Here is a 14,741-nt window from a genome sequence, read left to right as displayed (position 1 = left end):
AACAATCTTCTGTGACACCCAACTACTTGATGCAAGTCTACCAGTGTAATTCCGTCCACAAATGTGCTTTTCATTCAGGGTCTTTAGCCGAAAGCAATCGGAACCACCAACCTTGGATGCAAATGCCATCCACCTAAACTTTCCTTTCTTCCCCATGCAACCCACTCTACATCTAACCTTATTATCATTCTTGATATACCTAATATCCATTCCATTCAACAAAGCACGCTCTCTAATAGCATCCTTAAACTCATAGTCCCTGCTCATCTCAGTCACATTATATTTAGGGTATCTTCTCTTCTTAATCATATCATCAGAACCTCTCTCATAGCTATCGATATCTTCAGTTTCGTAACCCTAAGAAATTTCTCCAACTTCAACATCCTCCCCAACAACAGCATCATGAATAGCATCATCGACACCAGCATCTTGACCATTGTTATCTTGATTTAACGGGCCACAAAACCTACCAAAAGAATTTAAAGCTCTTCCATCATTTCCATCTTCAACATCAAAACCAAAATGATCCTTGCAAGGTTGTCAAACTCGCGAGTCTAGGTAAACTCGTGGAGCTGACCTAGACTCGACTCGTAGACTCGTACGAGTTTACCTGTTATACATTTTTTATAAAAAAAATATATATCATGTATAATATATATATTTACTCAGATATAGACATTCAAACTTAACAATTTCAACATCAAAACACATAATAAATTAACATAATACTACAATTACAAATTTACAAGTTACAACAAGTGCTCTAGATCACACATTTAAATCCTTCACAAGTATGTATCTAGTTCAACATAAAACACACAACCACACAATCAAAACTTCATAAGAGTTAAGACACAACCAAAAAACAAAAGAAAACAACAAAATAAAGTCGAAAACTCAAATACTCCAATTTCTTCATCTTCTATGGCACCAACATCATCATCTTCACCATCTTCACCATCTTCACCATCTTCATCAGAAACATTCTCAGACATTTTGTATTTTTATCCCTAAAAATCAACAACCCAAATAACAAATTCAGTTTCAGATTATCCACTAACTAAATTCAGATTTCAAATTCAGATTCAGTTGATAAATAACATTCAGATTTCAGCCTTCAATTGCCAAGTGATCCACTATCAAAGTTGAATTATTCATAATTAATACTAACTAAACTAACACTAACATTTCAGAGTTTCAGTCAGATATTCAGATTCATTAACAAAAAAATCACTAACTAAGTAACTAACAGTTTAACATTAACGTCTAACAACTGACAAGTCCACTAATCCAGAACCAATCAACCTAGTATTATCTATTGATATCACATATCAGTAGTTTAGAAAAAAAAATTTTAACCAGACAACCAATAAAGTAGTAAACCACACATTTTAGTTCTTTTGATACATTACTAACTTATTAAAGCATGAAGCAACATCAGTTTAATTTTTTTTCCATCATATCAAATCTCATTAACCAATTCTGTGTATGATTTAAACTAAACTAATATCAGAAGTTCGGAACCAAAATTGCAGAATTCATACCACAACTAAATTCAACAACCCAAATAACAAATTCAGATTATTAAAGCATGAAGCAGCATCAGTTTAATTTTTTTCCATCATATCAAATCTCATTAACCAATTCTGTGTATGATTTAAACTAAACTAAAAAAATTTTAAAAAGTTAATATCAGAAGTTCAGAACCAAAATTGCAAAATTCAGACCAAATTTGTTAATATTTGAATTTGTTTAAAAAAATTACCTTTGAGAACAGGGACAGAATTGAAGTAGATCGGCAGTGCAGAACAAGGGCGACGAACAGGGGAGGTCGGGAGGCAAACGCAGTGAAGCAGAAGTAAAATTGGAAGTAGATCGCAGAACAGGGGCGACGGCCGACGAACGCAGAACAGGGGCGGTGATGAACAGCGTGCTGTGAATCATCGAGTTCTCCGACGTGGGTGGTGGGCTGGTGTCGGCGATGTAGGCTGTGGCACGAAGAACCTTCACCAGTTCAGGACATCAGGACATGAACGATAGGGGTGGTGGGCTGGTGGGTGGTGTTGGCGATATACCACGACTCCACGATGAAAAATGGTAGTGGTTAGGCGAGGCGACAGGCGAGGGATGAGGGATCCGTCCGCCCTCTGCGTGGCGGCGCAGACAACGGTGCCGGTGGATGGTGGCGGCCTCAGCAAACGTCGGAGAAGAAGAAGAGAGTGAGGGCTTGGTGGTGGTGGAGAGTGAGGGCGCCGTTTTCGAATTAGGGTTACTGGGTTAGTGGTTTGGTTAGCTGTAGTTGTTTTTGTTTTTTTTTTTTTTTTTGGGCTCAAAACGACGCCGTTTTGGCGAAAATGGGTACCCAATTCAAACTCGCTGACTCGCTAGTAAACTCGCGAGTTTGAGCGATTCTGTCCGAGTCTAGCCGAGTCTACCCGAGTCTACCCAGAAACGAGTTTGTGTCCGAGTCAACTCGATTCCACTACCTAAACTCGTAAACTCGTACGAGTTTACGAGTTAACTCGCGAGTTTGATAACCATGGATCCTTGTGATCTCCATCATCAGCACTATCATCAAATCTATCCTCCTTATTAAATGATGGCTCTGATTCACCTTCAACTTCTACTTTTATTAAACCATTACCACTGTACTCAACTTCAGCTGGCACATAATCCTTATCATTGGAAGATATCTCAACACCATTACACTCCCTGCAGCCATCAACAACATACACCAAGCAATGTCTAATAGTCTGTGACACTAATAATCTACCCATTCTCATGGCATCTCCATCACTCATCAATTCTCTAAGACCTGAGTTCAATTGACAGTCTGGTTCACAGTACCATATCTTAGCATACCCTGTGTACCCTAACTTCTTCAGCTCACTAACTATTTCTTGCAAACTCCATTCATCGAGCTCAAAATGCAGGTCTTCCAACACCCTTCCACCTAAATATTCTAACCCATGCCCTGTATCATGTAACTTGCCACCACGATGTATGTCTATGATGAAATCTAAATCCCCATCACTACATGAAAAAAGGGAAATAGAACCTAATAAACAGCATCATCACAATAATAACAATCAAAATAAACAAAATTCATAATCAGCAAAACTAATTCATATATCAATTCATTAATTAACAAAATTCCTAAACCTTAAACCCTAAACTATTATATCAAAAGAATTTAGAAACCAATTCAACAAATAGGTATTTAACCAGTGTTATATTTTTTTGTAACCAGCTCATAAGCCATTATATCAAAAAATTATCATTTGCTTAAACCTGTTTTATCAACTTTGAAAAACAAAAAAAAATAACTCCTTACCTATTTTGGCAGATCGACTTCAGGCAGCAAGATGAGGTGTGGCGCAACGAGGCACGGCAGCAGAACACGACGAACAGAGCAGACGCAGTACAGTGCAACGCAGACCAAGGACAAACAGAGCAGAGTAGTGTAGCGCAGACCAAGGATGATGGACGACGATGACCGACGCTCACGCCGCCAAGGAAAACGACGACAACAACACAGATGGACAAAGACACAAATGAACGGGGGAGAAATACCACAGACTTCAGAGAACAAGCGCTGACTAGGCTTCTTTAATTTTGGGACAAAATACTAAAGGTTGTTTTGGTATTTTGAAAAAATGGAGGTGAGTTCCATTAGCTATTCTAATCCAATTATGAGAATATTCGATTTTTGAATAAAATATGCTGTTATCTCAAACGGTTTTGTCGCAGCTAGACTAAATTGAAAAAAAAAATTAATGTCTAGAGACCCAATTGAAAAAAAATATAAAGACTTAATTAAAAATTCAATAAAGCTATAAAGACTTACATAATAATTAAACCAACTAAAAAACCATTTTAATTATCGAATTAAAATTGGGAGACCATTTTAATTAATACCTCTAACACTAACTCATCCCATCTTTCTTTTATGGTTAAAATAAATGCCCAAATAACAGAAAATTTATAGTATCTCACTAAGTTTCTCGAGGGCGGTACTGTAAAATAATTTTATTTGATGAGATCATACATGCAAATTACTTTAGAGCACCAAACTCGCTATAGTTTGGATATGGATCAATTCCATGAAACCAATTATTTTGAACGCTCAATATATAAATGCATCCGCCCTTATCGTCTATATTTACTAAAAACTCCTCCACATCCTTCTTTACCTGCAACCAAATATTTCAGATTGTAGAATTTTTACATTACCAACTCGTGGAAGTTAATTCCTTAAAGAAAAAATATAAGTAGATAATGAAAATACTAAATAATATGAACAATAAATATATCGGATGTTCATTTTACTAAGTGTACAGATAGTTATTTTAATATTAATATTTAGGTGGGTAATTTAGAGGTGTAGTGTGTTTTTATTTGATTGGTGGTTGTTCATATTGTTCAAAATGATCATTGTTTACCTAGCACTCCCCTTCCTTAAACTATTAGCAAGATTTACGTTGAACCTAAAAAAACACACACAACGTAAGCAACAAACCAGCAAATATACAAGCACAAAGTCCATAGAGTTTTGTGCTGGAACGATACGTTTTCGGTACATTAATCTCTAACCAATTCTTGCATTTTTGTTCCCTTTCACTAACTGAGCAACAAGACTTCACATATCAGAAACCAATTTTTCATCAGGTGCTCTGAATTCAGAAAGGGTGCCCTGAGTCCACTTCTTCAACATCTCTAATGAAGCTTTTGGCTGATCCATCGGAACCATGTGACCCGCGTCATGAACCTGTTTCCATTTCATGAAATAGTGAACAAAATAAGCATTTTTCCCATGATCATGAACCAAAAAATACAAGTTGGTATGAAATATCAGTGTGTTTCGTTTTTTCAGCACTACATGCTGTTAACGTTGCACAAGCACAAGTTTTTTTATTTTGGCCACGGTAAAACAAGTGATGCCAGTGACGATAATTTTTTTCATGTCAAAGCATGGATGCATTTTCTGTGGAGTAAAAGATACCGATACCTTCAGGAAGCTTAATGGTCCATGACTCTTGAGTAGTCCAGCTTCTGATCCATCAACAATAAAAGGAATTTCAGGTGAGGCTACAAACTGGCTCTGACCAGACCATTCCATGGCATGAACCCATCTTGAATTACCTAATCAATGAAATCGTACCACAAGGAAAATGTCCAATTCATGCACAGAAATTTCAATAACATGAATAAATTTAAGGTACTTTTGATCAATTGGTCCCCATAAAATATACATTTTTTTTTGTTTTAGTATAAAAGCTGTCTATTTTAATTCTTGCCATTAGTTTTCTCTAGCCATGGCATGTCTTGCCATGTCAAGATTTTAGTTTAGAGCGTCAACATTTAACCTGTTACATCAGCATTTCACGGAAAAAAAATTTTAAGGACCAAAACTGAAAAACATATATTTTATAGGAATAAAAAATTTATTTAAGCCTTAAATTTATCAGAATTTGAATGTGTTAGTAGTAAATTACATACCGAGCCAGTTGCAGATGAGATCATATTCGCCAGCATAAACAAGCAATTTGATTCCATCCTCAAGTAGGGCAGGAATACCAACTTCAAGATTCCTCATCCAATCCACCAGCAAAGCCATATAAACTTCAGTGCTACAAGAAACAAAATGAATTTTCCCAACCCCAAGTGAATCCCGAACAGATGGTAGGTTCAGGAATTTGTCCATGTTTGAAAAGTCATAGCAGAGGCTGCCCTCACACTTCTTTCTGATATCATAGTACTGCATCATAAGTATATAAAAGCTGTTCAAAATTCTGAAAATATTCAAACTGCTTTAAGTTTGCAATCGCTAAAACTATCAAGACATCAGTTAGTACTAAGCAACTTGCAGAATCAAAGCTTATGTTAATGTTAGAATATCTGTGAATAAATTATTTAGGATACTATAAGATCAGTTACAATCTCATATGATCAATTATGATACAGTAGTTAAGTATGTATATTCTGTAATTATGTACAGATTATCTCTACGGTCTATATAAACCAAGAAACTGTCATGGGGAGGTATTTATGAAACAGACTTTTCATTTGGAAAGTGGTCAATTTATCTGTCTGGACTCGGAGATACTAAAGCAAGAAAACAAGATGTAGGACATCAATATTTTGTATAATCTACGCATGGAACAACTACATCTGTTTAGTTATTGGGCTGAGTACTTCTTGCACATGGTAATGAGTGTCGTTTGTGTGAGAGAAATAAAAAGATTGTAGGTATTTTCAGAAATTCTCTTATAACTAATTCCACCAAGCTCACAGGGTATATGCTAGACAGATTCTGCACTATTACTGCTCTATCCCTCCACACTGATAAGAGCTCGTCTCAGAATTAAAAGTCATTCTTTGACTCTCACATAAATTAGGGTAAAGCTAACCAATTAGGTTTATGGAAAAACCTAGAAATCGATCACTGCTACAATTTGAGTACCTCCATAGGATAGACCTCAACAGAAAACTGAAGAGTAACCACAACAAGTGATTGAGTTCCGTAACTCCTCATATAAAATTATTGAATCGAGAGATATAGTAATATAGAGAAGACAAAATTGATTCAAGCACCGACAAAACCAGAGGTGACCCTTGTTTCAAAGAGGGCAGTGTGGGTTATTCACATTTCATTTGATGGTCAAAAGTGGATTGAAAGCTAAGCAGTCATTTAGGTCTAAAGAAGAAATTAAGTACATGTGTCAACCACACAGTAAAGAAAGAATTCAGTTTACTCACATTTGCATCACCAGCATGTAACATGATGTCACTGAATATGGTATTACAAACTACATATGCAGCAGTACAGGCAACTGTTCCGTCAGTGCCTGAAAGGTTTGGATTAAAATATTAAGCATAAGGCAAGAAAAGGAAAAAGATAAAGAAAAAATCAATGAAAGAACGCCAGCCGGAAGATGTATAGCAGAATCAAGGAAGGATCCTGAACACTGTGAATCCCTGAATGACCAGGACAACAGAACCACTTGTGGTTAGCATCGTAATTAATAATCAACAAACTTGTGCTTTCAATAAACAATTTCATAACCTAAAACTGAATGAACTCAATAAAAGTAAAAATCTCAAATAATTTAGAATATAAATTGTAGAAACTCAATTATGCCTATCATATTCTTAAAAGCTAATATATATGCAGGTAAATGATAAGCAAGATGTATAGCAGAAATAAGTGATGTGTGAGTAATATCCAAGTTAGTTGACGTGTGAGTAATATGACGCATAACAACAGGGAAAGAAAGAGAAAAGAACAAAAATCCAAGAATAATTGAAATAACTAATAAGGAATAATGTCTCTATAATGCACGAGAGTATCGAGGCCAATTTATATACATCTAGGCAATTGTACAATCATAGATTAGAAATCAATCCCAGAAAACCATTTTATTCTAAAAAATGAGTGATATTACTAAATTTTCTTTGCTTTTTTCAGGTGTCTTGAACACAGTTTTTTGTAACTGAAATACTATACTAATAACTAATATGTATATTTTATTGCTTTAGAGATCCTCGAGACAGATTGGTCCCTCTGAATGCAAGACTAGTTTGTCTTATAGTGATATTTTCTGAGGATCTAATAGCCTTATAATAAATGGGGTAAAGTATATTTTGTCTCTAAAATTTTTGAAAAGTCTCAAAAATATCCCTAAGTTTTATTTTATTTCAATTGTGTCTCATAAGTTTTCTATTTGTATCAAATATACTCCTAACAGCTAAATTTTCAAAAAGTTTAAGACCAATCTAACAATAATACATGACAACTATATCTAATTTGCTTGAGTTGAAGGTTATTTTTGTGAAATTGTTACTAGAAATTGATCCTAAGTTTTTTCCAAAATTAGCCGCCAAGGTATATTTGATACAAATCGAAAACTTCTGGACCAAAATTGAAATAGAATAAAACTTAGGGATATTTTTTAAATTTTTATCAAATTTCAGAGATGAAAAATATACTTTACCCTAATAAATTTGTTAAGGACTTATTTGTCCAACATGCACATAAAAAAATTTATTGAAGATGATAGAGCGACTAATCTATCTAACGGGAGTAAATCTCACGGATTTCCAAAGTAATCAAAATTTATTGGGACCAATTTGGGATATTTACTCTAATAATAATAATAATAATAATAATAATAATAAATGAAAAATGAAAAATAAGAAGAAAAGAAAAACATTAGAAACATTTAATCAAAGGAAAATTATAAATTACCACATAGCTTTATTGCCAATTCACAGGCTGGGACCAAGAGTAAGTTAAGGCGCTTATGTGTAGCTTTCGAAATTATGCCCATGTCCAGTGCATAATCCGGATAAGCTTTGTACTGAATTGCAGGATCAGTAAGACCATTACCAATGGCAAATCCCTGTTCAAATAGTTAAAATAAGATAAGCAAGTATGCTTTCACTCAACCACAATTCTAGCACTGATAATTAGATTTGTTCACCATATAATGTAACATACCTTCAGGTTTATATGAATTCCTTCATTAGCTTGGTTTCCCTTGTGGACACGAGCTGCAAATGCAGGAATATAGTGCCCAGCATATGATTCGCCGGTAATAAAAAAGTCATTCTTTGCATATTGCGGATGCTCTTCAAAAAAGGCCTGGAGAAAAAATGATAAAACTATTTCAATGATAGTTTAGTCTTTCTAAATTATTGTTACTTTGTCTTCATGTGTCTATTGCTTGTACTACTACTATGTCCTATGATATAATAAAAAGCTTGCATCTACATTTGGGCTTGACAACAAAATTCTAAGCTGGTAATCACTATTAAGATACCTCTCCAATATTCATTTTACATATCTACTAAAATTCTTTCCCTTATGTTAACCTTGATGACTTTGAGTTTCTTCCAACATCAAAGCAGTGCTCAACTTTTGTGAAAGCAACCCAATGGTGGCCATCACTTCAGTGTTTGGGTGCACTTTTGTAATCACACTTTCAAATTTCAGCAACCATCATTCGATGAGAGTAGTGCATTGAGGCACTGTTATGTGTAGCTAGAATCTTGAAGTTAATAGCATTTAAAAGACCATAACCAGCGGCATTGGCAAGTCGAAGATGCATATTGCAGCATGAAGTATTAATATTAAAGCAAATTGAGTTGGCCATCCCTCAACTTGAAATGTGCTAAAGAACCCTAGAAACGGGGAAGAATGTGCACACACAATCTTGAGGAAGTCTAACTTCCAGTCAGCTATTTATTCCTTTCAGTCCCTAAGTCCTAACCAACTTTCCCCAAACTCATTACAATTTGTTGGTCCAGTACCTGAGCCCAACTCTATATCTCTTTCTAGTACACACTTGATCATAAAATGAGTTCCTGTGATCCTGTCACTACAACCCCCCACCCTCCCTCCCCTCCTTCCCCCTTGCTATCCTCCTCTTCTAGCTGCTCACAGCAATTGTCACAATCTAGTAGCCCAACCATTTCACCAAAACTCCACTGCGCAAGCTGAGGACTGCACATCAAAGTCTCTTTGTAAACCGGAAACTTAAGATAGGAGGAACTAATACAGAAAGACTGAAGGAAACAAGACTGAATCAGTGTTGTTCAGCTCCCATTCAGGTGTGTATATATAAGAATGATACAAGGTAGCAAGAGGAAAAGACATCCCCTCCCAACAAAGTGGAAAACAAAAGATTAGTGACCTCTCAACATGTTTGAGAGGAAAAGTCCTCTAAAGAAATAATGAGCTTTACCTAATATAGAGGTCAAATGCTTATATTGCCTCCCAAAAAACTTGTTTAACTAAAAATCTACCATTAAATGTGCGCACTTTACTTAAATACTCCAGATAGTGACTATCTATTATGCACTGAAGATAGAAAGAGAGACAATGATAGTAAATTCTAGATTTCTGTCTCTGTCCCAACTCTAGAGTATAGCAAACAATTCTAAGTATTCCCTCAGCATTCTCCAACTTCCCTAATATCCTGCTCTCTAACCCAAAACAGAATAACATGAATCATGCAGCATCCCCACTAACTTTGTCACCTGGCAAGTTAGTTGCAATAATTTTCCCAGCCTCAACTCTTTCTTTTGGGACCCTGACTACGGCCTATGCCTAGTATAAACTAGCGGGTGAGGCGTAATTTTACCAGTTGTAACTTTTGAACTGACAGGGGTAACATCCCTATTCACTATTGTCACTCACTTTAGAAGGGGCAGGGGCAATACAAAGAGAGTGGATACTATAACCTCGGAATAAAGTAAAACATATAAGCCTTAAGAGATTGAGCTGTACCAAGACATAAGAATATCGTTATTTGTACCATTCGAATCGAAACAAGGTATACTGACCTTTTCATTTCGACTTCTCATAAGACACTATTATTCTGGAAACACTATTGAACACAGCTTCTAATACTCTCTTATTGGTGAATCTTAGCCAGTTACTCAAATCAAATTCAGCACAATAACAACAAATACCATTGATGAAAAGAAGTTTAGAGATACAATTGGAAAACTAGTAACTAATAATAATTAGTGCAAACACAAGTACCTGTATAAAGTCATATAGATCATTGCTAACTCCCTTTTCATCATGGCGAATGTCACGTGAATCAGTACTGTAACTAAAGCCGGTTCCAGTTGGTTGGTCCACATACAAAAGATTTGCAGCCTACAAGATGACCAGAAAAATTTCAACACCCATAGATAATTCCTTCAATTCAATTTTGATGCATTTGAAAATTGACAGCCCATATCAAAACATCTAGCTGTAAATATTTGCCACACAAATAGTCTGACCCCATATTCAGCAAACCATTCGCTGATTTCATAAATGGTTATCACTAGAGACTTCCAAAACATGGCAAAAGGTAATTCACATGCTAAAAAATTAACCGCTCGTTCAGGTAACACCCTAAATGGTAATCATTATCATTCACATCTTTCTCTAGTGGGGCATATTCCTTTTTCTCTTCTATTGAATCCTCAAATTTAACATTACTTTTCCCTCCTTACTCTTAGAAGCTTTGGCAGCTGCTGCACTTGTTCCACCACCACTTCTTGAAGACTCCTTTCTTTGGCAGCTGCTGCACTTGTTCCCTAGTATTTTGCTCTAGCCTCTGCATGTCCTATGCACACTTCCCAATTTAGACCATCATAACCATCACCTTCAAAAACAAATGTTTCCTGCTCTATCGTCATTATCATCCTCCATCTCTCCAACAAGGCACTCATTATGCTCATCAATATCATTTAGTGAAACAGGGTCAATTTCATGTCTATTTAACAGACTGAGTTTATGCTTCACGCTAGATTATGTTCATGACTTCATGGCATTTTGCCTTTTGGTGCCTTGACATTATGTGTTTGACTTATTCTTTTTGTGCCTTTGAGCATAATTTATACTGTTGTTTATGTTTGATGAGGAATAGACTAATAGATTAAATATGTATTATATATATAGGCTGCTATGCCTTGTGCTGTAAGCTGCAATGCTATACACTAATTTTATAGTGGTTTTTGGCAAAACGAGATGTGCTGCAATCTGCTATTGATAACCTTGATTCACGCACATAATCATGGAACTCATTAATTTAAACTGGAAAAATTATGAGCAGGTTAGCCATTGCAAAATAGTTTTGAACTCGATTGTAACACAGCAGCAGTATGGTAATTCGTTCCCTTAGAAAGTAATACGCAGTCCAAAAAGAATTATAAGAAGTTGTTTATCTGTTTACACTAAATGCACATGCACATACAATAGGCCATGTCAACAATTGTTGAATGTAATGCATGGAAACAAAAATATTAAACTGGAATACCTTGTCCCAACCATAATCATTCCACACAAGAGTCAAGTTGTCTGTAATTTTGAAAGGGCCATTTTCATAAAACAAAGCTATTTCACTAGAACATCCAGGTCCCCCAGTCAACCAAATTACAAAAGGATCCTCTTTGCTGTTGTTGCGTGATTCAAAGAAAAAGTAGAACATCCTGCCATATCCAACCAATAGTTAGAAAAGAATAACATAAATTACAAAAATAAGATTGAGAGACCCGAGTCTGGTATAAAATAATTTTGTGAAACTATAACAGCTATACAATACTTCTCCAATAAAATGTTTATGTTGATATATAACACAGAGTAACAAAATAGAGTAACTATCCTCAATTGACCCAATGGTATAATCATAATAATCTACTAATGCTGAAGACATTAAAATACAGTCATCAAAACTATCCGAACTGATTAAAGCAGCAATATGGTCCTTGAAATTTGAAATTATACTCCCCTTGCAATTTCATCTATGGATTTAATTTGCATCAAGCAGTCCCTAAACTTTCAAAATTCACGTAACGCCATTCTTTTATCTCGCTTGCTAGAAGAACAAAGTTTATGTGAACACTCAATATGTGAATACTCAATGCTATAAACTCAAGGACATGTAAACTAATTGAATTCGTCAATGTTTCAAGTTTAGTACAATCTGACTGGCTAACTAAACTTAACACAAGAATGTTAGAATTGTGTGCTATTACATAAGCGCCAAATTTACAGTTTTTTTTTTTTTTAAGAAAAAGGATCTAATTGCAATGACAATGTAATATCAACCAATAGAAATTTATTAAAATACCAAATAACCGTGAATATCTATCCACAATCACAACTCTCCCACGAGATTTTGCACCTTGAATTTCTATTGCTTAACAGGGTAATACATAGAAATTATAATCGCCACAAAAAATATATCAATCAAACACCCATCTACTGTCTTAAAAATCATCCTAAGATATATATGCGATTGAAACAAAACTCCAAAAACATAGATAAATAATAGTAACGTTGAAGTACAACAAATTGTGTGTTTAGCTCGGTTTTGCCGTTTGGGAAGCTCAGTATTATTTTCTTGTAGATTTTACTAAACTATAGCTTTGAGTTGCAAACAGAAGCTCAAAAATGCTGTAAGACTTATTTTAAGCTTTTTTCTTTTCTTTTGACACATATTTCAAGAAAAGACGAAGTTGACCCGCAAGTTGAGTCGGTAAAGTGCAGTACCTTGCAGCATGGGAATGTTCAATGGAATAATAGCCAGCATAGTGACCCAAGTCTTGAACGGAAACACCAGAATCAGAAGGGGATAGATTCGGGAACCTGAGGCGCCTCTCGATGATCTGACGGGGTCCGACTGAGGCATTAACGGCGGCGGAAGCGGGAACGATGTTGATGTCGTCCTCCGGGAACAAATTGAGATCCGCTATGAACTTCTTAGCGTGAAAACTCGCTTGAAGAATATTGTCTTTATTACTATGTGCGGTTGAAGCTGATAGTGCGAGTGAGAAGAGGAGAAGGAGGAAGACGATAGTGGAGTTAGAGAGACCCATCGCCGTTTACGTGTACGGACGACCCATTTTTCCGTTGAAAAATCTATATAGTGAAAACAAACCATGGGGGCGTAGGGATGGATTAAAAAAAAAAAAAGCAGTGTAAAATCATTTTATTAGTATATTTAATTATATAACGTTATATTAATAAAAATTATTATCTTAAAACTACATGAATGATCATCTAAAAAACTATTATAATTATATGATTATATAAAATATTTTAACAGTATAATAAAATTAAATATATATTAAAATATAAAAAATAAAATATATTTTTTATTTCTTAAATTTTTTTGGTGCCTTTATATTTCTCAAGTTTAACAAAAGTTTTAAAAATATTTTTAAGTTTTATTTTGTTTCAATTTTATTTTAAAAATTTTCTATTTGTATCAAATATACTCCTAACAGCTAATTTTTCAAAAAATTTAAGATCAATTCAATAACAATTTTATAAGAACAATCCTTAACACAAGCAAATCAAACATAATTTTCATACATTATTGTTAGATTGATCTTAAATTTTTTGAAAATTTAGCCGTCGATGGTATATTTGATACAAATAAAAAATTTTTGGGACAAAATAGAAACAAAATAAAATTTAAGGATATTTTTAAAATTTTTGCCAAACTATAAGGACAAAAAATATATTTTATCCAAATATAAAATATATATTAAAAATAAATAATTATATATATATACATAAATATATAATAATTATATACTAGTTGATTTAGTAGCTAATTTTGATATATAAATTATATTTTTTTAAAATAGATAAAATAAATTTATTACTTTCACTAACATTTTGTCGATTTAAATTGATTTTTTTGAATAAAAAAATCATGTTTATCAATAAAATTTTTTATTTAATTTTAAATTTATTTAGATATATTATTTTTAAAAATTATTTTTATTAAAAAATTATTTTTTTAAACTAATAAAAAAATATTTTATTTAAAAATTTTTATTTTAAAATATTTTTTTACAAGCCAATTGAACCTACTCTTTTATTAAATGTCTTTGGTTTTTACGATATTATCTAAATTCGATAAGTTAAGGACTAATTTATCGTGGATTGAAATTTTATTTAATAATTTATCGCTGTTCAATAAATTACTATATCTATAAGACAAAATTCAAATTTTTAATATTTATTTAAGTAGATTAATAAATTAATTAATAGATCAATCCAACTTAATAAAATGAAAAGTATTTAAAACATGTTAATTAAACCGTGAAATGATTTCGAGAACAATCATCTCTCTATATATAATAGGAGAGCAGTACATGATTAGATACTCGACAAGTGTACAATTTATTAATTGTCTAATCTGTTTGTACAATAAGTAGCCAAAAAA

The 14,741-nt window shown here is 33.9% G+C and overlaps 1 protein-coding gene across 1 annotated transcript; it reads right to left on the bottom strand.

Annotated features, from left to right (window-relative positions):
• Positions 1-4,344: 4,344 nt before the first annotated feature.
• LOC130961051 (serine carboxypeptidase-like) lies at positions 4,345-13,436 on the bottom strand. Its single transcript, XM_057886694.1, has 9 exons — positions 13,055-13,436; positions 11,820-11,991; positions 10,550-10,669; positions 8,501-8,644; positions 8,249-8,402; positions 6,760-6,848; positions 5,500-5,758; positions 5,009-5,142; positions 4,345-4,768 (listed from the first exon to the last, which is right to left on the bottom strand). The coding sequence occupies exons 1-9, from the start codon at positions 13,378-13,380 to the stop codon at positions 4,640-4,642; spliced, it is 1,527 nt and encodes a 508-aa protein (XP_057742677.1). The 5' UTR covers positions 13,381-13,436; the 3' UTR covers positions 4,345-4,639.
• Positions 13,437-14,741: the final 1,305 nt, after the last annotated feature.

This window comes from Arachis stenosperma, chromosome 2 (genome assembly GCF_014773155.1).
Source record: "Arachis stenosperma cultivar V10309 chromosome 2, arast.V10309.gnm1.PFL2, whole genome shotgun sequence".
In the NCBI taxonomy this organism is placed as follows: Eukaryota; Viridiplantae; Streptophyta; class Magnoliopsida; order Fabales; family Fabaceae; genus Arachis; species Arachis stenosperma.
Note: the sequence above shows the minus strand (reverse complement) of the source record. Positions and strands in the feature narration are given on the sequence as shown.